This window comes from Taudactylus pleione, unplaced genomic scaffold (assembly GCF_031769625.1).
Source record: "Taudactylus pleione unplaced genomic scaffold, aTauple2 ptg000025l, whole genome shotgun sequence".
NCBI classification, from domain to species: Eukaryota; Metazoa; Chordata; class Amphibia; order Anura; family Myobatrachidae; genus Taudactylus; species Taudactylus pleione.
In genome coordinates this window covers 10,254,220-10,281,788 of record NW_028284427.1, presented here as the reverse complement: position 1 = coordinate 10,281,788, position 27,569 = coordinate 10,254,220, and the positions used below count along the sequence as shown (strand labels likewise).

Sequence of the window (27,569 nt, the reverse complement as noted above, 5' to 3'; positions counted from 1 at the left end):
CCCATATCCAAATATCCCGAAATATGGAATATTCAGAAATACAGATTTTTTTTAACACAACTGAGAGAGTGACACCTTTGCTTTCTGATGTTTCAACGTACACAAACTTTGTTTAAGACACAAATTAAAAATATTGTATAAAATTACCTGCAGGCTGTGTGTATAAGATGTATATAGAACATAAATACATTCTGTGTTTAGACTTAGGACCCATTCTGAAGATATCTCATTGAGGTATGCTTATGTTCCAAAATACGGAAAATACGGAATATTCCGATATCCAATATACTTCTGGTCCCAAGCATTTTGGGAGACTCAACCTGTACATATATAAATTTCCAACAGGTTGTCATTGAATTAGGGCAGTGGTTCCCAAAGTGTGTGCCGTGTCACCCTGGGGTGCCTCTGGACACTTGCAGGGGTGCCTCAGGTTGGTGGTCCAGCACCAAATCAAAGTATGGTCAATATAATGTAAATATATGGACAAACAGAAGACCAAAACTGTCACAACCACATAACTGAACCTAAGGATGACTGGTAGCACAATTTAATTTACTTTACTACATTTTTTCTGAATTTATCAACAAACTTTTGGCTTAGGGGTGCCATGAAACAGTGCTTATACTCTAGGGCGCTGTGATTCAGAAAAAGTTTGGGAACCTCTGAATTAGGGGATGAGTGATATAAAGCCTGCATAAAACAGCAGATGGACATGTAAATGTCACTTTTACACCCAAGTGGCTTATATGTGTGGGACGGCAATTGCATGAAAACATACAATTTAATGTTAGGAGGATCTGCTATATTTTCAGTAATATATAATTTTTTTTAAATTTCTCGAGGTTAAAAAAAAGCAGCACATTAGAGAGCATGAATGAAAAAAAGGCTGGCACATTTGCAGTTTTGAAATAATAAATAATAGTACAGCTTGAAGAACGATCTAATTACATGATAAAGATAGTGATATACCTGCCATTCTTGAGAAAATAAGAGGTAATATTTAGGTTAATGTAGAGGGTTCTGCACATGAAAAGTTACATATTATATTGTATGCTTTTTTTCTTTACTTTACTGTAATATTATTGTGGGGAAACTATTCATATTTTGTCTTGTATCATCTACATATTGGATCTTTTTGAAAATAAAATCTAAAGTAACATTTAAAAAATATATGTCTGTTTTTCCCAGTAACTTTAGGTTAATGTTGTAAGCCAATAATAGCTAAAATTGGAGTGAGTATTATTGCCATAGAACACAGTAGGCAGCCGATAACCAATTTCACTTTTTTCAATATAGAAGAATGTTGTGACGTTCACACGTTAAGTTAAATATATACTTAATACTTTTAGATTATTCTACTGAATGCAAATATATTGTATAAATACTGTCTTCAAGACACAAATGCTTTGCGCAAATAATAGCTGCACACTGACGGCCTGATTCAAAGCCGAACGCTCTGACCAGAGCGCTCGCTCTGAATCAGGGCCCTCCTCCATGAAAATGGAGCGTCCTCCTGGACGCTCGCATAGCTGTGGGTGACCACCCACAGCTTATGCGAGCGTCCATGATGATGGTCGCGATGGTCAAGACCATCGCGACCTTCGGGCTTGCGACGGAGACCCTGCGGTAGGGTCTCGCTGCCGCAAGCCCAGGAGTGATTTTGGCTCTATCAGAGCCAAAATCACTCCCACTGACATCACTAGTGATGTCAGTGGGGCCGGCTTCAGACGGTAGGCGTTCCCATGGGAATGCCTCCGTCTGGCAGCCACGCCCCCGAAGCGCCCACCAAAGGGGGCGTGCTGTCAGTCAACATCGACAGCATGCCCCCTTTGGAGCGAGACCCGGAGCGACGGAGAGCCCATCACTATCCGGGTCTCGCGCATGCGCACGACGGAGCTCCCTCCGTCGTGCGCATGCGCAGTGGGGCAACATCGACCCGCTTGCGAGCGTCCTGCGCTCGCGAGTGGGTCTTGAGATCATTTCAGTCTCTCGCAATCTATGTCATTCATGCAACTCGTACAAGCTGTGAGGTGCCATGGAGACATCAGCTTTCAATGCAAAGGGACAAAACCAAGTTATAGCGCTAACTATTGATTGGGGAGGTAGTCAGCATCCTGGAGTGCGGGATGCCGATGGTCAAAATACTGGCGCTGGATTGCAATGAGCAACACAACTGTAACAAGTGCATTGCCTATGTTGTGCCTTTGCTTGCTAATAATTCCACAGCTGTATGTGCATAACTTAGGAAGCTAGGATGAAAAAGAGACACATAACAGTAATTTGACTAGAAACCAGGGTTCTAAACCCATAGTACAGTTTTATAAAAGTTAAAACTTTATGAAAAGTCAATTTTCTTCTCACAAGTTCTGTAATGGTAACATGCAGGCAAACTAAAACCATTAGCTTATGTATATATGGTGGAAGGTATGACAGTCAAAAATATAATTACATTTGATTTTACTGACTGACATGTCTGAAGGTGGCAGAAAACAGTGCAATGAAATGTGGGACAGAGGGCCTGGCTCATTACGGATTGCAACTGCGATTGCAATAGAGATTACACAGACAGTCTCACTGCGATCATATGCTAATCCATTGCGATCGCTATGACATCGCAGCACTACATAAGGATGCCCACTTTACCTTACACACATCATTAATCCTTAGCAAGACTGCAAAACCATTGGTAACATCGGGTACCATCGCAGCCTCACACACACTTACACAAGCTCTGACCTTACACAGGGACTGCTAACTTCATCGCACACTATGAGTACTCAGGCTGTGTAAGGCATCGCAGTGGATAATTTATGCATGCCCCTGTAATGGCGTTCAGACGCCTTGGCACGTCTGAGTTTCGCCGATCATCCCCCCGTCATCACCCACAAACGGCACTCCCTGTCAATCACTCTGCTATTGGTCTGCGTAGTCACTGTGATCGCAGTCCCAATCGCCGTGGCCGGTACACGCACTGCGATGCATACGCTTCGCAGAAGGCAAAATTCGTCCGATTGTGTGCGTAATCGCAGTTGCGAATGGTAGTGAATCAGCCCCACTGTCAGGAGTAGGGACAGTTTTCCAACGTTTGTAGGATTTATTCATGGCTGTTTAGGGGACAAGTTTATGGTCCAGCCTGTTCATAGCATGTCATATGCACTGGAAATGGAGATGGTTACATTTGTTAGGCAACCCTGAAAGCACTGTGCTTCCTTACCACACACTAAAAATACAGCATGGCGCCTATGGCTCTCTGCTATACACAAGGTATTATGTAACAGTGAAAACACATTGCCAGCCACTCTACCATCTATCATTGTAAAAAAATGACTTTCAAGATGAGATTTACATCTAAAGTTTGCTTTTAATTATTAAGGAAACATATGGGGGTAATTCAAGGTCTGATGGTATTGTTATCGCAGCTGCTACCATGTTAGTAGCTGCGATAGCACTATTATGGTAAAGCAGCGGAGATCCTGGCCCCTTCCCTTCCCCCACAACAGCAGCGACACACCTCTGTTTTGGGAAACAAAGGCCGTTGTCGCCCCCTCCCCACCCAGAAACGACAACCAGAGATGAGCGCTAACCATCGGGTTAGCACACATCTCTGAGTTAGCCCCTATATTACATCCCTCAGTGTCACATTTTCTGAAGACTTGGCATTATAATCAAGACGTTACATTAAGAGTCTCAAATGAAGATGTTAAATTGCTCCAAATTCCAGCGAGCAGAGACGAGAAAAACAGACACCCAGAGCTCTAGCTGATGTACTGGCTCCAGAGAAGTCTTTAATCACCAAACAATTTCTAGGTTGCTCATGTAGAAAGGACTTTAATAGGGTTATGCAGAGAGTTCTCTTTTCAGAGTCTGCAGTCTGCATGATCAATTGCTAATTTGAGAAAGATTAGTTTGTCTTTAGCGGCATGACAGTTGTCGACATAAATGCACGGCTACTTAGGAGGCAATTTAACACTCTTGGGACTACTACACACTGGTGTTAAGAAACAATGCAGGTTAAAAAGAGTACACTAAAGCATGTACTTTGGGCCTGACTCAGACCTGCTCACGAGCGCATGGTGCTCGCAAGCGGGTCGATGTTTGGCCCCTGCGCATGTGCCGCCTCCGGCGCACGCACACGCGAGCCCCAGCGAGCGACGGCAGCTCCGTTGCTCTGGGGCTCACTACAAGACAGTGCGGCTGTCGATGTTGATTGACAGCTCGCCCTACTTTGTAGGCGGGGTGGCTGCACAAAAGCAGGTTGTCAGTAGTGGACTACCTGCTCTATTAGAGCAGGAAGTCCACTCAGGCTTGCAGGAGCGGAGACCCTCCCGCAGGGTCTCGCCGCAAGCCTGATGCTCGCGTTAATCGCGACCATCGCCAGGCCACTCGCACAAGCTGTGGGTGATCACCCACAGCTGTGCGGACAGCCTGGAGGCCAGAAAAAGAAAAGGGACGCCCTGATTCAGAGCGAGCGCACGCAAACAGTGTGCGCCTCTGAATCAGGCCCTTTGTCCTTGCTTTTATCACTGCATTCAAGACATGTTTTCAGTCTCTGTCTGCAGCAACTTAATGAGTACTCCCATAGGACTCTATTATTTAAGCAAGCGCCCATGAATGCTGCTGACAGCACTGATATTATGTTATTTTTCTATATCATCATTAATGGATGTGTAGGAAGCTATTAACATACGTACAAACCCTCAAAGTCTTTTGTTACTTTAGCATTTCTGTTCAAAATAAACATTACAGGAATACCTGAGAACAATATGTGATATTTTTATTACAGTATTGTCCCACTGAAGTTATTAACCTCATGCCCTGCATATAGTCTACAGCCTGCAATGGTACCCCATGTCCTGCATATAGCCTACAGTCTGCATATTACCCCATGCTGTGCATATAACCTACAGTCTGCATGTTACCCCATGTCCTGCATATCGCCTACAGTCTGCGTGTTACCCCATGTCCTGCATATAGCTTACAGTCTGCATGTTACCCCATGTCCTGCACATAGCCTACATTCTGCATATTACCCCATGCCCTGCATATAGCCTACAGTCTGCATGCTACCCCATGCCCTGCATATAGCCTACAGTCTGCATGCTACCCCATGCCCTGCACATAGCCTACATTCTGCATATTACCCCATGCCCTGCATATAGCCTACAGTCTGCATGCTACCCCATGCCCTGCATATAGCCTACAGTCTGCATGTTACCCCATGCTCTGCATATAGTCTACAGTCTGCATGTTACTACATGCCCTGCATATAGCATACAGTCTCCATGTTACTGCATGCCCTGCATATAGCCTACCCTACAGTCTGCATGGTACTACATGCCCTGCACATAGCCTACAGTCTGCATATTACCCCATGCCCTGGATATAGCCTACAGTCTGCATGGTACCCCATGCCCTGCACATAGCCTACAGTCTGCATATTACCCCATGCCCTGGATATAGCCTACAGTCTGCATGTTACCCCATGCCCGGCACATAGCCTACAGTCTGCATGTTACTCCATGTCCTGCATATAGCAAACAGTCTGCATGTTACCCCATGTTCTGCATATAGCCTACAATCTGCATGCTATCGCATGCCCTGCATATAGCCTAGTCTGCATGTTACCGCATGCCCTGCATATAGACTACAGTCTGCATGTTACTCCATGTCCTGCATATAGCATACAGTCTGCATGTTATCCCATGTTCTGCATATAGCCTATAGTCTGCATACTACCCCATGTTCTGCAAATAGCGTATGGTATGCATGTTACCCCATGCCCTGCATATAGCCTAGTCTGAATGTTACTACATGCCCTGCATATAGCCTACAGTCTGCATGTTACCCCATGTTGTGCATATAGCCTACAGTCTGCATGTTACCCCATGTTGTGCATATAGCCTACAGTCTGCATGTTACCCCATGCTCTGCATATAGCCTACAGTCTGCATGTTACCCCATGCCCGGCACATAGCCTACAGTCTGCATGTTACCCCATGCCCTGCATATAGCCTACAGTCTGCATGTTACTCCATGTCCTGCATATAGCATACAGTCTACATGTTACCTTATGTTGTGCATATAGCCTACAGTCTGCATGTTACCCCATGTTGTGCATATAGCCTACAGTCTGCATGTTACCCCATGTTGTGCATATAGCCTACAGACTGCATGCTACCCCATGTTGTGCATATAGCCTACAGACTGCATGTTATCCCATGCCCTGCATATAGCCTACAGTCTGCATGTTATCCCATGTTGTGCATATAGCCTACAGTCTGCATGTTACCCCATGTTGTGCATATAGCCTACAGACTGCATGTTACCCCATGTTGTGCATATAGACTACAGTCTGCATGTTATCCCATGTTGTGCATATAGCCTACAGTCTGCATGTTACCCCATGTTGTGCATATAGCCTACAGTCTGCATGTTATCCCATGTTGTGCATATAGCCTACAGTCTGCATGTTATCCCATGTTGTGCATATAGCCTACAGACTGCACGTTACCCCATGTTGTGCATATAGCCTACAGTCTGCATGTTATCCCGTGTTGTGCATATAGCCTACAGTCTGCATGTTATCCCATGTTGTGCATATAGCCTACAGACTGCATGTTACCCCATGCTGTGTATATAGCCTACAGTCTGCATGTTATCCCATGTTGTGCATATAGCCTACAGTCTGCATGTTATCCCATGCTCTGGGTGGCTGCAGCTAGCACTGGATTAAATGATAATGTCATCAAAATGATGGGTCATTTGGAGAAGATTTGCTAAAATTGATAGTTTACGCTGTATTTCTCCTGGGCGTCAATGACAAGGATCTGGATAAAGTCACAAATTTGTTGGCAAATGTCCAGTCTTATCATGTTCCTTCTAAGATGAGTGATTGATAAAAGGAAATATGTAAAGGATATCTCCACATAAACACTTTATTCTTTTAATATAATGTGTTGGTGAAAATGAAAAAAAAAAAAAAAAGTGCCTTTCTTGTACTCATACATGAAAAAAACTATCGGTGTGGAAAAACCGTTTAAAAATGTCCTCAATGCAAACTCTGATCCTCAGTGCCACCCTCCAAAGTGGATTTTTGCAAGATGTATTTTCCTGTTCCAGTTCCAGCACAGATATAACAACTGCAATTCAAATGTTATTGTTTTTCCCGTTTTCAAAATGTAGCCATTAATATATACATACTGTACTGTGTAAATATACTTACAGAGAGGTGAGAGATTTTAATCCACCGAATGCATCTGGTGCTATATCAGATATTTGGTTCTTACTGATGTCTCTAAAATGAAGTAGAAAAGAAAAGTACATTTAGAAGTGTATATTTAGTAATACTTAATGCTCTCTAAATTATTAAAAGTAACAATCATACACATTCAAGCAACAAATCACTATCCCCCCCTTCCTCATCCATGCTGTGGTTTACCAGCTACAATGCCCCCAGCCTTGTCTGGAATAGCCTAGCACTGGTGTTGGTAATATTTTTCATCCACATAAGAGGCATTTATGCACCTGCTTCCATCCTATCCTACATACTGTATAAGGTGCATGGACACACCCTTATTATACTCAGGCTATGTTTCTCGATACGCCGAGATATACGTCTAAGTCTACATTTTCGTCCTGAACATTTTGTGTCTCCGTTTTGTAAGCTTCAAATTCTACATGTGCGGCGTGCCCCACTGTGTTGTGGTCAGCAATGCTGGGACCAACTTCCCGTCGCTTAATATGTACCCAGCTTGACTTAAATACATTTCCCTTCAGTAGAAGAATAGAAAAAAATCCTTATTTTTTATTTTTTACCAATACAAAATATTTTTTAACAGGAGAAATCAGCTGACCCCACAGTGGAGCAATATTCTTCTACCGTTTCCCCAAGTCTGCAGCTTGTCTCTTGTAAATTAGGGAGCTACTCCCTTTACACAGTTAGCTCTCTTATCTAAGAAAGTGTAATTAACAGAGAGGCAGTGGCCGAACTCCTGGAGACAATGGAGTCATTTGCCGCTGGGCTCCAGCCCTTAAGGGGGCACCTGGCTCCATTGTCCCCCGGGCCATTCCGGGCAATGCTATGGAGATGGAGCACGGCTGATCGGCGCTCCACCTCCAGCAGCGTCACTACTGGGGTGCAGGCACACCCCCTATTTGCCGGGCGCCCGCTGAGTGTGTTACCAGCGGGCGCCCGGCTCCTTCTTTCCCCCCGGCGGTAGCCAGAGGAACGGAGCTCACACCTGAGCTCCGCTTCCGGGTCCCACAATGCACTATGGGAGTGACGTCATGACGTCACTCCCATAGTTCCGAGGAGCGGGCGCCGGGGACGGAAGGCAGCAGCACTGGAGCGGGGTTTCAGGTAAGTATTGTTTTTTTGTTTTTTTTTAGTATGTGTGTGCGCTCGCGGGGGGGGCTCACTACAGGGGGAATTACTGGGGGCTCACTACAGGGGGCTCACTATGGCAGGCATTAGTGGAGGCTTACTACAGGGGGCATTACTGGGGGCTTTCTACAGGGGGCTTTCTACAGGGGGTATTACTGGGGGCACTACAGGGAGTTTACTACTGGGGGCTTACTACTGGGGACACTACAGGATGCTTACTACTGGGAGCACTACAGGGGGCTTACTACTGGGGGCTTACTACTGGGAGCACTACAGGGGGCTTACTACTGGGGGCACTACAGGGGGCTTACTACTGGGGGCACTACAGGGGCCCTTACTACTGGGGTACTGTAAAGGGGAACCACTACTGGAGGTACTGCATAGGGGGACCATTACTGGGGGGCACTACACAGGCGGCACTGCATAGGGGGACCTCTACAGAGGGCACTGCACAGGGGGACCACTACTGGGTGAACTGCATAAGGGGGCGGCAGCTGGGGCTGGCATAGGTACTGGGGGGGTGGTACATTTTAATTTGGGGGGGGGGCACCAATATTTATCTTGCCTCCGGGCACCTGGGATGAAGTTACGCACCTGCAGAGAGGAATCTTCTGATGACTCCTTCAAACTCACAGAAACAGCTGTAAGACTTGAGAGTAAATGCAGCTACACAGTAGGGCATGAATAGAAATTGAAATGGAGCAAAATGCCAGTGAAGCAGGAGACTTTCTGCTCAAAATTACTCACATAACGGCATGAACCTGATGAGCAAAAAGCTGGGGACTATTTTCCTACAGATGATACTGCTATTCTATTAGGTTTGTCTACAGGATTCACATATTTCAACATTTAAGTACAAAAATTAATATTACTGTCAATATCCTCACAGTAAATCGGACTTACATTCTCTTGAGTTTCTTGTACTGAGTAAAAGCTCCGGCTGGAATACTCTTGATTGAATTCTGTTCCAGCCGTCTAAAAGCAAGGCAGACAAATATTATTCTTATTGACTACTTACAATCACTGGGGCAAGGTGACCACACATGTGCGTCATAGACTTATTATCAACCTTCTCCAAAAAATTATGGTTAAAGGAAAAAATGTTTAATGTTTGTTTGCTCAACTTGTGAAATTGTTAGAATAAGATACTATTTGTCTTCATCACTAGACTTCTGGACATTGTGAGCTTTGGCAGAACAACACAAATATATTTAAAATTGCTACAAGAACATACATTTGAAGCTATACTATTATCCATCAAAAATAACACACTTATATTGTAGCCAACATTTACTGTGCGTTGGTTTGGCCCTTTATTTTCAAAGCAACAGTCATATATTTTGATATATTTAACCAAACAGAACAAACATTTTCATGGATTGACTATAAATGTATACTTAGTAATGTTCCGATTCATATCGATATGTAATTCACCTATGCATGTAATAACAACAAAAATATAATAATCATTTTATAGAATGGAAGATTTCCTGGAATAAACAAGTCTTGAATAATGTTGCATTGTTTATAGCAGCGGAGGAGCTGCCAAGGCAGCCAGCAAGGTGCACAGTTGCTGCAGGGTCTGCAGCACTCGTCATCATGCCATCAAAGTCAAATCCCCATGCAGCAGCAGTGAGGCTGCAGAAATCTCTTAAGTCCCCTAAATTACTGAAGCTCCCTGTAGTAATCAGGCTATTTTTGCCTTTGATTTGCTAGAACTCTAGGCTGCTTCCCACTGGTTCCTTCAGTAGAGGGAGCTTCAGTAAGCAAGAAGAAGTGGAAATTGTCTGTGTCATGTACATGAGGCTCCTTACTAAATTTTGTAATGAAAAAAGACAGCTACTGAATAAATTGTAAGAGAAGAAACATGTTTAGTGCTGAGTAAACATTTAGTGATGTGTACCCAGCACAACATCGCCGATGACGGGACCTGGCATGTGGCAAGTGCATACACACTTGCCGATGCCGTGCCCGATGGGGGGGAGGGACGTGTCATGCATGGCATCGTTGGCAACATCCCTCGTCGGACCTGCAGTAGGGCCAATGGGCGATGTCGCTAGTGACCCACGGGAATGCACATATCATGGGTACACACTAGATGATGTACCCAATATGTTGCTCTGGCCCGCGGATCGGACGACATATCGTCAAGTGTGTACCCAGCATTAGACACTGAGATTCTATAGAGCTGGATAAGGATACAAAGTTCCTCTTCTTGTGCCCACCACCACTCAGGTCAATAACATTTGCTTCTGCTGACATTGGGGCCGATACAGGGTTGAATGTAAGTCAGTTTTGCGGACTAATCTTACATATTTTTGCAATGTGTAAGCTCTGAGGCAGAGGGTATGCACTGACAGGCAATACTGAGTCATGCACAACTGAGAGGCAACTCCAATTACAGCCCAATGAGCATAATTGGGTGTTAATGGGGTGTTCATATTTAAGGTAAATTTAGCGAGGGTGTATCAAGTGCATGTAGATGAAATTGTGGGTTATGCGGAGTTGCACTGAAGTGTAAATACTCCTGTTTTCTGATGGATCTCTTACACCAAGGAGCTATGAAACTAAAGCTGGGTACACATCAGACGATGTGTACCCAGTCTGACATGGCAGTCGACGGGACCCGGCATGCGGCAAGAGCACACACACTTGCCGATGGTGGGTCCAAGGGGGAGAGAGCCAAAGGGGGATGTCGATAACGACCCGCGGTAGTGTGCATATCATGTGTACGCTAGTAGATGTACCCGCTCCGATCCACAAAATCGGTACCTAGCTCAAGTGTACAGATAGGGACAGTGTAGTCACATATATGTATAAAACTCAGCATATGGGCAAATATTTGCATTTTGTTCCATGCAAGCAATGCAGGTTTACAGTAATTACATTCCACACTGCCTCTGGTGTGTGAAGGGAGGGGGTTGTGATCTGTTGACTACTGTCTTTTGCACTGTCTACAGGAGCAAGATAAGCAGCGCTGGACACACATAAAACAATGGGGGAGCCAGTGGATACATTGCACAGTTGGTTAATACATATCTTTGTAATGCCTTAGGAGTATTCTAAAAAAACAAATGTTCCAGATTGTTTGAACTGCATTTTAAAAAATATATATTTTCCAACAACAGTGATCAGATCATGCAAAAAAACTGTCAAAAACATAGTAATGAGTTATAATAAAAAACACAGATTCCAGTTTACCAAAAAATTAGATTTTCTTTAACAGGCTGGCAGGACATACACTACTGCTTTCAGATCCACTGTGTTTCAGGTTCACTCGTCATGTTTTACATTTGCCATTCACATTATATTAGTGTTCTCATCATCATTGTTTTTTTCTACGATGCCACAGAGAACAGGTGGTAGAGTGAAGCATAAAAAAGTCAACTCATATAATAATAATAATAATAATAATAATAATAATGAACATACAAGGTGTGTCCTTATATAAATAAGATTTCTAAATAATGAAAACTTATTTTACAATTTTTGTTTTCATCATTTGGAGTGTGAACACTGCAGTGTTTAAAGTTTGCTATTTGCCTGCACCATGGTTGAAATGTTATTACTTTAAGCATCATCACATTTGAACTGGTTCGCACATGTGTCAAACAGGCTTGGACATGGTTGAATCGGCTCAAACGGTGACAAACTTTAGCGATTTTCAATCTATAAAAAAATCTGAGCATTTCCAGTGAATTGCCTAATCTTTTTATACAGGCCTGTTCCATAAACAATACACAACTAGTTCAAGCAACTCTACTAATTACACTTGGTGTATGTGTGTGTGTGTGTGTGTGTGTGGGGGGGGGGGCAGTAGCATGGGAACAGGGTGGCCCCAAAGGCACAGTACAGAGTACGGTTCATGGTGGCTGTCCCTTCTCTGGGACCAGCCATCCTAGTGCATGTAACTGCAGATCCATCCTACTGCTATCTGTGTACCTGTCTTGCTCCTATCTTCTGTGCTGACCCATCACACGTGAGAGGCACATCACATAACATGTGCACCATCAATCACACATGTGCAGGAGTTTAGAGACAAAGAATGAAGAATCTACTTCTACTGCAACATACAAGGCCAGATGGAAGAAAGAAAATGTGTGTGGGAGGAAGGGTGGGAGCTCTAATGTAATGTTTGTCAGCTATTAATTGAACAGTGGGATGAGGTTGTTGGCTTAGTATTTAATGGGTGGTAGGGGCTCTGTCTTGGTGGAGTGATAGGACCTTTAATTTAACGATGGGTGGGTTTGGTGCAATAAACTGAAAGTGGAGCGGAGTTTGAGGAGTTTGAGTAGAGGAACTATTTATTTTAATGTGAATACTGATTATTTTGTGTTGGGGCTGTTTGAGGGAATACGTTTATTTATTAATTGTGAATACTGTACATGCACCTAACAGTAGTGAACTCAGCATTAAGGAGCTCATTCAGACCCGCTCGCTAAGATGCATACTCTCACTGTTGCCGATGGTATGTAGTGTGTATGCAGTGTGTATGCATTGTGCGCATGCCCATACCTTAGCGAAAGTTCACAATGCACTCACTCGCTGCACATAGACAGCCCAGCAGAGTGAGTGACAGGAGAAGCCGTTTGTAGGTGGTAACAGGGGCTGGCCATTAAAAACGGGGGAGTGGAGGTGCAAACGCAGGCGTGTCTGAGCATCTCAGTGGCGTTTTAGAGGTGTGCATAATTATAAGACAGCATCATAGTACACGTCACCTGGCTAGTTTTTACACTGAAGTGCTCGCAGTGCTTGCGGCAAGGTATGGTCAACCTCAAGTGATGCAATAGCATCCGATGTACCGATGGTTGCATACACTTCCTGGACATGACGTGCACAAGTGGGTGTCTTAAAACAGGCTGGTGGGTGTCTGCATACACTATGTGATCGCTCTGTAAGAAATACTGGGCGTGCTAATGCATTGCTGTGCGATAGCACTGCCTACGCAATTTGCATACACATCGTGCGAGCGTCGCATCTAGCGAGCGGCTCTGAATCAGGCCCTATGTGTGTATTAGTCTAATATAATATTAATGCTCCTTGCATGCTGGACATGGTTCTTGATGCATACAGCATATATTGTGTGAGCAACAAAGGTTCTAATTGTAATAACATATATATATATATATATATATATATATAGATAAGATAGATATATTATAATAAAATATAGATTTGAATTTGTCATAATCATCAAGAAACTGGTGGCGTTCATAGAGATGACATGAACTGGAGAATGATATGTAATACCAGTTTAGAAAGCATGAAATATAAAGAGATTATAACATGCATCAGACCTTTATAATAATGTATAGATTGGAAATGTTTACAGCAAGCTTGTTAGCCACTGACTGGCAGTAGCATACTAATTAATGCACTTCACTGGCTCATGACAGATGATAACAGGCTTGTATCTTTGGCACGTCTCACAAACCATGTAGAAAAATGTGTCTTTCCACTTCATTTTTTTTTTATTGAGTATTTTATGGATTCTGCATAGTAGAGGCACAAAAATAAGAACAGGACTGCCAAAGTACTCGGATGTGAGCGGTGATATTAATTGAATATATGACCTTTACTTTAGGAATTACGCATAGACAAATGTCACAAACTAATTAAATGAAACCAGGTAAGGTATAGAAAGTAGGGGTTCATATTTTGTGAAGGGTAAAGCACGTGCAGAGTTTATTGCAGCATCTGACTGACAGGATTCACCATTACTCAACAATTACATCAATATGACAATGAATTGTTGTAAAACAATATAAAAAGTGGAGCGCTCAAACTGACACAGTTTATGAGTCTATTTTGCTCTTTTATTAAGATAATAAAAATTAACATGCACTGCACATATCATAAAACATATAATCCAATAAGAACCAATCTCCGTCCTAAATAAAATCTGCAGATATTATATCAGCAGATATCATATTCTCTATATGCATATAATCAACATAGGGCTCAACTAGTATGAAATGAACCAATGTAGCATCAGTGGAAACATATATGCACAATCATTAGTAAAAAAGATGGTAATATTCTCTTGAAATCCGTTTATAATAAAGGAAGTTCCTTATGGTAAATAATGAATGTTACTTGGCTCTAGGACACTAGCAATGTCTTGATAATGAGCCGGTTATTGGTAGAAACACTCCTAGAATGCTGGTTCCATTAAAAAAATACCTGTCCAAGAGGAGATGAAATCTTTTCCAATTGGCAGGTTGGTTCCAAGTAAAGCACTCCGTGTGTAACACGAGCCACATATAGAGAATATGATATCTGTTCATATAGTATCTGCAGATTTTATTTAGGACGGAGATTGGTTCTTATTGGATTATATGTTTTATGATATGTGCAATGCATGTTAATTTTTTTATCTTAATAAAAGAGCAAAATAGACTCATCATCTGTGTCAGTTTGAGCGCTCCACTTTTTATATTGTTTTTCTCTTGGATTGTGGGGTACATAACTCTCTAGTGAGCTGCCACAGATACAGCTGATAATGGGAGCATCTTACAGCGCACCCTGTGTGTTTTTTCCAATGAATTGTTGTAGCCTGTGGCACTCTGTGATGTACAAGTGGGCAGCACAGTATAAACTAAAATCTGCTTCACCAGTACTAAGAGAGTCTGTGAAAATGGCACTCAATGATCCAGTGACCATTTAGGAAGTCCTTTGTTACTGAAAAAATAAAATAAAAAGTGCACCTTGTAACAACACATACATTCCCATAAATTCAGATGAACATACGGTTTTATAAATTTCTAGCCATCTGTCAATAGTGCATTTACTTTGAATTAATGCAAGGACTTGATTCCATGGTAAGGTTTTGTAAAAGGTATTTTTGTACTCTTACTGACTATTTTTCCATTTCCATTCCAATGTATTTCTTTCCAGTTTTAAAAGTCTTTAATGCTACTGCATCAAGCATTATTGTAAGCAATTTCATAGCAAAACTGCCGGATTTACTTATCTGTGGTTTGTAGGCTGAAAACTCAACATGCACCCAATGTACTCGTACGGTGGTTTGCAAACATCATGGAAAACCACACTTTCGGAAATCCCTCCCCCCCCCTCAATCTTGATTACTTTATTTATTTCAATTAATTGGTGCACATCTGGCTTAAGGGTGCAAATTTGCATCTAGACAAACAATGTTGTGAAAATTCTGTCTAATAATCCAATCCGAATGATAAATGGATGTGAAATATACAGTTTTACCCATTACAGTCTCTACCAAAAAATGATGCCCCTATGCCTATAGAGTATTGGCCCTTCCTGGAACTCCTGGCCAATCTGTGTTCAGGCCTAATTTATTCCCAATTACAGGGACAAATGCAGGATTTTTATAGGGGGGTTTACACACACACATATACTGTGTACATATATATATATATATATATATATATATATATGTGTATATATATATATATATATATATACAGTATATACATACAAACACACACATAGATATGCACACACATATATACACACATACACTTACATATGTCACACATACATTCAACACACACCCTTATCTTCCAGATCTGGCAGGCTGGCACCATGTCATTAGGTGCTGCCCCTTAGTGTGAAACTGCCGAGATTCGTGGGTCAATCGGGAGTGGGCGGAGCCAAATGGCTCGATTCTAATGGAATCGCATCATATTGGCTCTGCCTCCTCCGATTGACCCATGACTCGCGGCATTTTTCCGTGAGGGAGTGGGCTTAAGAGCATGATGCCTGCTCTCAAGTCTGTCAGGGGGGGTTTCTAAGTACCCTGCGTGCTCTACTGAATTACGTGAATTGACTTAGTAGTGAGGAGTAGTAAGTGTAAAATACATCTAAGGCTGTAGATGGACATTTCTGCATGTAATTTACACAAATAAACCTGATGAATGTCCAACTCTATATGAGCAGCTATGAGTTTCAATTACAATAAACATTTAATATTTGGTTCACATGTGGTGGATGCTTTCACATATATCCAGAATGCAAGTATGTATGCCAGAAACCAAAATGAAATGAGGGGGGCTGTTGAAATAAATGGGAGAGGCTCCGTAGACGAAAAAATAAATAAATAAATTCAGTAGCCCCCAACATTCCTCCTGCAACCCCAGCTTCATTTAGGAGTTTCAATAAAAACGAAATAATTCAGAGCAAACAACAGAATCTAAAAAAATTTGAAGGTTTAATGTTTGGCTTCAGTAGTTGGATCCAATAGCAATCACGGCCATTTCGTCATGTAGGCTTACAGAGGAATGGTCATTATGGGCTCTGGTGAGCAAGATAAATGATAGGGTAATGCCCACAACAAGGCAGTAACTTCTGCCCTACAATTCTAAGAGACATTATAAACCATGAATTCAACTGTTGGGAGGTTTATAAATGTCAATGCATCCCATTGTGGGTATTACGGCTACGTCTCATGGGGACCTTCTAGAGTGTCATCTGCTATTGTAAATGCCTGGTCCCAAACATACCATCAAAATATGGCTCTTTGTTTTTAATTCACAGCTTTGATGATGGATGTATCTTTATTTGCAGGATAAAGTAATAACAATTGCATGTGTCTACTTACTGGTAATTATTAGCATTTTTGAAATAAACACTTATTATTCTTTTTTTAAATGATAGAGATATTCCTGTTACTCTACAATATATTGAAACATTAGAACAGAGTGGTTGTGTGTGTGTGTTGTCTGTTATGCAACAATCGTGTAAATGAAGCTTGCTATCCATTCATTAAAATAAAACTAATACGTCAGATGCATCGTAAAACAGAGCTAGTACTTTATTTATAAATTGTAAATAGCAAGCTTATATTATAATGCAGGTTAGTGCATTGTGACTTAGATCTAAATAATAAATTATTACTTATATAATTAAATAGCAGGTTCCTGTCTGTTACAGCAGATGTACAAATGAATGCCTAATGATCAACTGATCGGCCTATATATCTGCTGCCCGTCTGCCAGTGTGTACAGACGATATGTAGACATATCACATTGGCTGTGCTGCACAGCCGATGGACAGATATGTCGGCAAGTGTGTATGGGCGGTCTGCAGACATGCAGCGGCAGCCGCGGGCAGGTCCGTCAAGAGCCGTGCCCCGGTAAAAAGGGTGCGTGGCCTAATCACGGGAGGTATGGCCACGCCCCCTTAGGTTAAAAAATAAAGTTTGCGCAGTGAGCCCCCTCAGCCCGGCTCATAACCAGTGGGGGGGTGCGATCAGCTTGACCGCTCCCCCCACAGGCATACTGCAGGAGACTGCTGTAGCTGCTTCTTAGCAGCCGCGAGCAGTCTCCAGGGCAGCCCAGCACACAGCAGTGTGTGCTGGGCTGCTGTATGATGTTAGAGGGGAGGAGCAATGCCGGACCCGGGCCCCCGCCGGGTCACTCCAGCAAGCCCGGGCCCGAGTAATTTGTACCCGCTCACCCCCTCTCGGCCAGCAGGACCCGTGGCTGCCAGATATATGATGGTCGTTTAGTGTGTATGAACGACCATCATCTACAGACATCACTGGATCTGCAGATATATCTGTCAGGTGTGTTAAGCTTCTGGTTACCAGTAATAATCAAAGACATAGCAAAAAAAAAGTTTGAATGCCAATTCTTTCACCCTAATTTGGGTACACACTAGACGACTTTCAAATGATGCAATGTTGTCAAAGATGCCCCTGAACTCCCGGGCAAATGATCTAGTGTATACACACTGTGCAATCTAACAAGCGGCCAAACGATATATCTTGCATCGTTTGGTGGCTAGATCGTTAACTATATAATGTAACCATATCGCCTGGTCATTTGGTAGAGAGTACACGCTGCACGATCTGCGGCGAATCATTAACGAGCTCCACAGTTCTTCCTGCATCTACTAAAAATCTGAAGATGCGTCGAACGACATAGTGCGTACACACTTGACAATTTGAACGTTTTTTCGTTATGATGCGTCGGAATTGGCTAAATTGTTTAACATATCGTCTAGTGTGTAGTGGCCTTAAGCGTGTCATCATACTGACTGAAAGACTGAGTAGTAGGTTACTCAACTGGGGCTGCTGTATGAAGGTGGGGCTGGAGGAGAAGGGGTGGTTATAAAGAAAACCTGTGATGGACCCTCTTGCTATCAGGTGGACCCTATGGACGTTATACAGATACATAAAAAAATTAAGTCTCTAGCTACGTTGTTGGGAGCAACACCGCTCCCTGAGTTCATTGAGGGAAATACTGAAATAACATTCTATCAAAATATCTAATATACAGGACCTAAAGAAATGCCTATTGCTTTGCTAACAGTTGCCATCTTTTAAAAGACACTCGAGAATGGGACCTCCATAGAGTGAGTCATTAGTTTCCAGTCTTGTTAATTAACAGAAATGCTCTGTAGGTATGGATACAGTAAGACCAGTAGTGTAATAGCACGTTCAATAATAATCACTAGATTATTTTTATAGTAACTAGATTATACTTTGTGTGTGTGACTGTGTGTGTGACTGTGGGGGGGGGTCCAAAATAGGACAGCCAGTGGACCATTAGGAAAAACTGTTTACAAAATAACAGAAAGTAGTTCACCACTGTTGCTTGGCTATCCAATTATACAGAGTCATGGTGACATGAGGTGAAAGATAAGAATTAAATAATCCTTACACATAAATGAGCAATAAGTAAGCATTAATATTAGACAAGGTAAGGGAACAATATCAAGGAAAGAAGCACAGGGAGTGGGGGATGGAGGAATGTGGACGTGGATGCAGAGTACAAAGAAATTATCAATAATGCACCAGAATTAAACTCCTTCACTTTACAGGGAACGATAAAGATACCAATCAGTATTTTCAAATAAGTTGAGAATGTGGTGCTGAGAAGCAGAATCCAGGGACTCTATAAGCGGACCCCATTTATTATAGAATCTACATCGGGGAGAGTGGACTGTCTCTCAAAATAAATGGTTTTCAATAACAGCATTTTGACCATCTCTAAAAGAGGAGACTTTTGGCTATGGTGAGTGAGTGGTGACTGTGACAGTTAAGAAAGGAACCAAATATTTTGAAAAAGCTAAAGCGTGCCAAATGCTAAAATCAGCACATAGAAATGCCAATGGGCCCAAATGAAAATGGAAAGTAGTGGTAAGGTAATTAAAATCTCCTAATCTTAGAACAGTGCCAGAAATGATGATAATAGAGTGCTTTTTGTGTACTGCATTTAGGGCATTGACCAGTTTCCTCCACCACCATGTGCATATGTTGTCCCTGAGCAATGTAAGCTCGGTGTACAGTGCCTTGAGGAGCCTTTTTGTCATGGTCTACAAGTTGAGGACCATGGTAAGCAATGGTGTATACTCTACTTTTAATAGTTGCAAAGAAAAGTTAGGGTAAGAAAAATGACCATTCATTTTATCTTCATGCATCTATTATGGAAATGACAGTTTTTGTGCTCACGGCATGCACTGTAGACTCATTATACAGCGATCTGCCACATATGATCTGGGTTATATTTTATCAAAAAAATTTTCTTTGATTGTGACGAGGAAACTCTCAGCACAGCCAGAAAGACCAGATCATTTATGAAAAGTATAAACTCTTCCATAAGGATATTATTTTAGTACACTTTAGGGAATATAGGTATTATTAATAGCATGTCAGATTATGCAGGAAATTCCAAAAACAAAAAAAACAACAAAACTTTAATTTTCAACACCAGGCCTACGAGGTTTGTTAATGTGGCATTAGTAAAATATATATTATTTTTAAGAGAAACTGTGCATGATGATTAATTGCAATAATATAGATATTATTGTTTTTGATCCCTAATGATGTTAGGCAGCTAAACAGACGTACATGTACTACAGTACTGGTAATATACAGATTATATAGTTAAATGCATTAAAATACTATATGTGCATGTACTCATTACAAGACTACAGGAATAGACTGCACAGTGCAGTGTATACTTTGCACCATAGTCACTAAGCACGACACATATCCAACCAATGTTACATCTTTCAAACAACAGGCAGTACTTCTGTCCTGCAACAGCTTATCCATAATGGGCTCTCATCTCATTCCATGATTTTGTCCTCACATAGCAGGAATGAATGAGAGTAGAATCTGGCCATTCTACAGCTCTTCCCGATATGAAGCCATTTGTCTCCAAGACTGATGTGTACAGCAGCAGGAAGGAGGAGGCACCACTGCTGTAGTTATTTTTGTTCGGCTATCTCCGCTTACTGGGAATGGGTTAGTATCTGTTACCCTGTGCACTGGAGGAGCAGTATTCTAGCAATTTTCCTATTTCAAACAACATCTAATGCATAATGATTTGTCAGGCTGCTCCATAACACAGACAAATCACAGGCAGGGAAAAAGGAGTGAAGCATCAGTACTGATAATTCTTGGCTGTCAAACGAATAGAGTCTACAAATGAGATGGCCACGCTCTATTAACAGTGCCTTTGTGCTCTGCTCGAGATCTGTCATAAATTGTCCCTTCTGCATTTTTTGGCTGTGAAAATACTTACTGGAAAGGTTACAATATGTAAACGGAGGGATATTTTTTCCCCCATACTTTCAATAAAGTCATCAAGGCAGTAAATACAGAACAGTCTGTTGTACTATAGTAAATTCTGCCATTCTGTTCAATGTCCTAGGTACATACATTTATAATTAAAATACCCGTCCTGCCTTTCCACCTAATTCCAATTTGTGTAAGCTAATTGTTGCTGCTTGTTAAACTTTCATACCTTGATATATTCAAAGTAAATGAATTTATATGAGCCGTAATCTTTCTGTACATAGCCAAAATAGTCAATGAAGCATTAAGTAGAATATAATGCATTTTAACATCAAACTTGAGCTGACATACGTTAGTCTTTGATAATAATCAAAGTGCTAATGGTGTTGTGTGCTGCTATGCGCTAAGCATTAAAGTGAGAAGAAGAGAGGTTTTATTTCTGCACATATGTTCTCAGTGATTTGTGTTATATATAGTCTCAATATTGAAAACATTTGAAGAACTTTAATTACAGAGGTGCATTTGGCTGGCAGTGTGTTCCGACCATGCCAGAGCTAATGACATTAGGATAAAATGATTGCTTACATCTCAATAATGCCTTCTGGTAGATTGGCTGGAATTTCCGTAAGTCCTTTCCCTCGACAGTCCACCACATTGTTGCTACAGGCACAGGCAGATGGGCAGCTCACTGCATTGGCATTGCAGGATGGAGGCTCATTTTGGGATCCTGGGAAATTACAATAAAGCATTAGTGATTCTAACAATTGTTCTAGGTTGTATCAGCTGAAAGGAAAACTGCATTTGTATCACATTTTGTATTCAAGACTTTACACATTTTGTAGCAACGTATGTCACTTGTTTTCTCTTGTTGGAAAGCGCCGTAAACTATAGCCACCAATGTCAGCACTGTGCTATGAACAATGCACTTTTAGTAAATATATATAACCATTGTTTTAGTGTTGATGCAGAGTTTAATGGCTACCCGTTTAGTATTGTATCTAGCGTGAATTTGCACTGGCAAGGTGCCTAGGCTGCCAATGCAGAGGCACATATAATTTGAGAGGTTTTCAGCTCTGTATACCTGTGGAAAGATGCTATTTTTCTGTGCACTTTTCTTTTCAATTATTTATGCCCATTCTACTTCCAACTTAAATCGGTCCCTTTGTAATCAGATCTACATGGAGAATATTTGACAGTTTGGAAGATTCAGATTATTACTTTGTGTAAAATGCTGATCACTGCAAAGATTTCATCCACTGATGGAGTCAGCGGCGTCTGATCAGTGGCGTAAATTCATCCCAGACGCCCGGAGGCAAGTTATAATTTGGTGACCCCACCCCGTCACAGCTGCTGACACTGTAATGTAGCAATGCGCATGCAGACAGGCTATAGATAGATGAAGGCAGCAGCTGATGGTCTGACATGGAGCTCTCCACTAGTGAATGGTGGCTTCTCAGGTGCCGGGAAGGTGTGCCATGAATTGGGTGACCGTGACAGTACACTCCGGGTACATAGTTACAGAATGAATATGTTGTGGACAATGGAGGAGGTGCCCCTTCGTAACTGGAGCCCGGCGGCAAGCGCCTCCATTGTCTCCCATAGTTCTGCCCCTGTGTCTGATTGGCTGATGGGAGAAGCTGCATATGACAACTCATGAAAATGTGTACTTAGGGTGATGTCACTGTCACTTGTGGGTGATGTCTTACCATCACTTATAAGTAATGTTACTATATCAATTTCTGTAGTGTCTGCAATCTTGGCTTCGTGGTGATGCAATGAGTGTTGAATTCATTGAACTTTATTGGAAGGAAAAAAAAGAGGCATATCTACAGCGCTGGAGGAGGGTTTAGCGATAATCTTGATTGTAACCTGTGAAGTGACTAGATTGAAGGAGAGCTATACAGTGTTCTGGGATTGTCCTTATAATTGCTTCAGCTTCACCCAATTATCGATCATCCTTTTACTAACACAGTGGCAGATGTACTAAGCCTTGGAGAGAGATAAAGTACTAACCAATTATCCTCTGTCATTTTACAGAACGTGTTTAAAAAAGGGCAGTTAGGAGCTGATTGGTTGGTACTTTATCTGTCTCCATGGTTTAGTACATATACCCCACAGTAAGCTATATTATGAGGTAGGAATCAGGGGCACTGAGGAGAATGGGGGAGGGGGATAAGTACTAATTACCCGTGCCCAGTCTTCATGAGGGGCTCGGCAGGGGGCCAGGTCGACCCCCCCTACACTGTAACACTTCTTAACTGTCAGCGGCAGCAGCCTCTCATACCGGAGGGTCCACGGAGGCTGCTGTCACTAAGCAGCAGCTGTATCTCTCTGCCTGCATGATGTGCATGGGGAACTGATTGCACTGATCGCCCCCTTCTGGATCTGCTCTCTTCCTTAGGATGCTCCAGGCAGCGCTTTTGTTCCTGGTGCCCTTGGCATGACACTGTGATGTCACATGTTCAGGGGGAGGGAGTCGGCACAGGGCAGAAAATGCCTTGCTATGGCGCTGGTGGGGCCTATTTTGCCCCATCCATTTGCACTGCATGGTGTAAAACACTCAGCTTCTGAGAAGTCAAAGTGCCTACAGTAGTTTGAGCTTCTCATGTTTTCTATACAAAATGCTTTTGCAGCAAATAAAATAATACTGACCACTTTTTCCAAGCTGAAATAGTAAAACTGAATGCAATTTTGACATTGAAAATTACAACAACAAAAAAGTTGCAGTATCCGGGTAAGAAGACTGTCTGCCCTTTCATCATGGAAGAAAACTGTCACTTAACCACTTGCCTGATGTGGTAGTATTTGTGACCACGCCAGACTGTGTGTCCCCTAAAATGGTTGCAAACAATGTGAGCAGTCAGAAACGACCACTGGACGGCTGCCGGAATATAATCCCCCAACAGCCGCCAATCGCAAAGGGACCTCCCGGCCCCTCTGCATCTTTGCCCTCTCCACCAATATCTACCATGCAGCCAATCACTGCTGATCGGGCAGCCCAGCAGCACCCCCCACCCAGCGGCAACAGAAAGGAGCAACCGCTGGGTAAATGCAAAGTCACAATGTCTCAAATATCGATAGTCCTATAGCTGATCGATATTTTACAAACAATTCCTTTTTTTTAATAAAATCGTGTTGGATAAGTTATAAATAGATGTTTTTGACCTAATTCAATCAGTTAAGTGGTTCAAATAATAATAATGACTACTTTATATATTATAAGTATATTGACATAAAATGATTTAGGATGCTGTGGTTTTAAATCGCTGCTAAATTTTCCTCACCTACATTCCTACTTTCCTGTTTCAAAAAGATGTTTAGATGCATTTAGCCTCAAATGTCAGGATTTTGATATGCAGATAAATTTTTCAAAAGTCAAAGGGGAAAATGAAAATTGCTAGTGTCTGCTTGTGTACATGAAGGGGCAATCTCTCTTGACAAAGGAAAGTGAATTACTCAGAGCCCTATCCCTGCATTTGAAAAATGTCAAGGATTCCACTGAGAGCTGGTGCCTGTGTGTTTGAATTTCCATTAACTCTAACAAATTGTAACCAATGGTCATCTCTCTTTTCATCTGTCAATATTATGTGTACTAGATGCAAGCAAAAAGAGAGAGGAACCATCAAATATTATTTATTTAGCTGGAGTTCCAAAAAGAGCTAGAAAGGCTGAAATCAGTGAGTTGTGGCGTTTGGAAAAAACACCCATGAATAAATGATTTTTTTATTTTAAATGTGCATTATAACTTTTCTACTTATAGACTATACCAGAGCAGATATTAGATGTGTTTCATGTATGGTCATACATATGCAATTGGTTTCACTGCAGAAGCCTGGTGTGGATTGAATACCAATTATTATATTGGTAGTGTACAAGTGAGACTAAGCATAAAAAAGTACATACATAGTTAGACTTATATTGGTATATTGAATATTTTTATACCACTGTTGCTGATTGCAGCACTGATTAGTGTTTCTAAGATTATCAATGATATTCAAAACTGTGAACGTTATATAATCCAAACACAGATAAAACAATATGTCAGCGATTTTCAAACGGTGTGCATATATGTATATGTGGAAAGTCCAGCGTAGGTAAGCAAGAGCTGCCACACACATGTTGTAACTAGAGACGAGAGACGCAAGGGGAGTAGTGATGCATAATTTGAATGGGGTGCACTGTGTGGCAAATTGTAAACTGGGGGCACTGTGGTATAATGTGAACTGGGATCTCTGGGCCCGATATAGACCCGCTCGCTAGGATGCATTCGCACGTAGTCTGCCGATGTTTGCAATGTGCGCATGCGTACAAGATGCAGTGTGTGCGTGAACTAGTCCATGCGATCGGGAAGCATTTGCACCCTGTACATAAACGCCTCGCTAGAATGAGTGACAGGACGAGTCATTTGTGGTGGTGCAAATGCAAGTGTGTCTGTGCATCTGAACGCTGTTTCAGAGGCGCGCATAATTAAGTCGCAGCGTCATAATTCACGTCACATGGCTGAATTACACACTGAAGCACTTGCAGTGCTTGAGGTAGGTCAGCCACAAGTGCTGCGTATGGGTCCGATGCTACTCGATGTTACCGATTGTTGAATACACTTCCTGGAGATAACGTGTATTACTAAGGGAAAGTGGGCGTCTTATGACAGGCTGGTGGGCGTCTAAATACACACCGCGATCGCATGCCAAGACATAGTGGGAGTGCTAATGTCTTGCCGTACGATCACAGGATTTGTATAATTTAGCAGCTGACGGCTGTGTGCGAACGCATCTAACGAGCGGGTCTAAATCGGGGCCCTCTGTGTTGCCAAATGTGACTTGGTGGCCCTTTAACTTAAAGTGACTTGTTGATACTGTGGCATAATATGAATTGGGGGCACTGTGGCTCAATGTGAATTGGGGGCATTGTGGTATAATGTGATCTGGTGGCACTGTCAGATAATTGAAAAGGGAGGCACTTTGGCATAATTTGACCTATGACATAATGTGAACTGGTGGAACTGTTACATAATGTGAACTATGAGAACTTTGGGGTAAATTTACTAAGCCTTGGAGAGACAAAGTAGAGAGATAAAGTACCAACCAATCAGCTCCTGTCACTTTATAGGCTGTGTTTGAAAATTGACAGGAACTGATTGGTTGGTTATCTCACTTTATCTCTCTCCAAAGCTTAGTACATCTACCCCATATGTGTGGCATAATGTTAACTGTCTAGGGGCAGCTGGGGCTGTTTGCAGCTGGGGTTAAAAACACCAAGTGTTAAATGCACAAAGTGTGATTACATAACAGTTAATCAAACATTTATCCTGCATGAATATGGACTAATCATCTGTTTATTTCATTCATCCCTCAGGTATGTGACTGTCTCATCTTGCTTATTGCACTGATATTCTGCATAGAACCTCATGCTTGCAATCGTGTGTGGATTCAAATGTATGTGACTGTCTCATCTTGCTTATTGCACCGATATTCTGCATAGAACCTCATGCTTGCAATCGTGTGTGGATTCAAATGTATGTGACTGTCTCATCTTGCATAGTTTTTTTTTTCTCTTCCTGTATAGTCTGTATTGGTCAGTGAAGCATAGTTTATGGTATATATCTGGCCTGATTTTTGCTCCAACTCAGAGCAAGTTATCTCCTTTGATCAGCAAGCCAATTGAGTCAGTTGTAGCCTGTCTTAATCAAGGGTTACCACTCCTTATATTCAGTCTAGGGGCAGCTGGGGCTGTTTGCAGCTGGGGTTAAAAACACCAAGTGTTAAATGCACAAAGTGTGATTACATAACAGTTAATCAAACAGTTGAACAAACATTGACCAACATCTTTGGTAATTTCAGATTAAGATACCATTACTTAAAATTTGTCTAAAAAAACCTAAAACTCACCATGTACTACACATTTCTTTTTTTCAAATCCCTCCTTTGTATTTTCTCTAAGGATATAACATCCCTAACTCTCCCTGCATCTCCCCTCTCTGGGCACACTGCCGCCCTATTGAGTCACTCACCTCCTCTAAAAACTAATGAGATTTCTTTTCATCAAAAATTGACTATTACAGCCTCATTGTGTCACTATAAAAAATTTTTACACACTTATAACTATATGTACTTCTCCATTCTTCTGCTTTTATTAAGGCCCCACACACGGACAGCGGATATACTATGGAATAAATATCCTGCAAACCTCACATGTCTCCCATCACCCTCCAAATCAATAAATGTGCCTTATAGAATGCACACTAGATCACAACTTATTATTTTACATCTGAACATCTCTTTACAATAACTACTTTTACCAATTTCTACATTTACTTGAGACTGCTGGTTTATACGTTAACCAAACTCTCTAAATAGCCCTTCACGAAGTGGCTTCAGCTACCCGTCAGACTTCACGTAAACTGATATAACAGCCATGGCTTTCCACAGACACCGACAAAAACTGCCTCTTAAAGTAGAATGTCAGTGGCATAAATCTTAATTCAAATGACTTCCAGACATACTGTAAAATAGGAATCCACCCATCTGTCATCTTAACCCTCTGTCCCATGCTCACTTTCTACCCCATCCGTGTCACCCCTGTCTGTTTGCCCATCCCCTCTAGAATGTAAGCTCTCACGAGCAGGGCCCTCTTTCCTCTTGTGCTTATTCTTTCTTTACTTATATTATCTGCTCTATACTC

General features: G+C 42.0%; 1 protein-coding gene across 2 annotated transcripts in view; it reads right to left on the bottom strand.

Annotated features, from left to right (window-relative positions):
• SLIT3 (slit guidance ligand 3) overlaps positions 1-27,569 on the bottom strand; it is a 747,204-nt gene that overhangs the window by 178,006 nt on the left and 541,629 nt on the right. For both annotated transcript variants that reach the window (XM_088451316.1, XM_088451322.1), the window contains 3 exons: positions 21,474-21,615; positions 9,287-9,358; positions 7,223-7,294 (listed from right to left, as the gene is read on the bottom strand). In XM_088451316.1, coding sequence (XP_088307442.1) covers positions 7,223-7,294; positions 9,287-9,358; positions 21,474-21,615 — 286 coding nt within the window. The remainder of the gene's footprint in view (positions 1-7,222; positions 7,295-9,286; positions 9,359-21,473; positions 21,616-27,569) is intronic.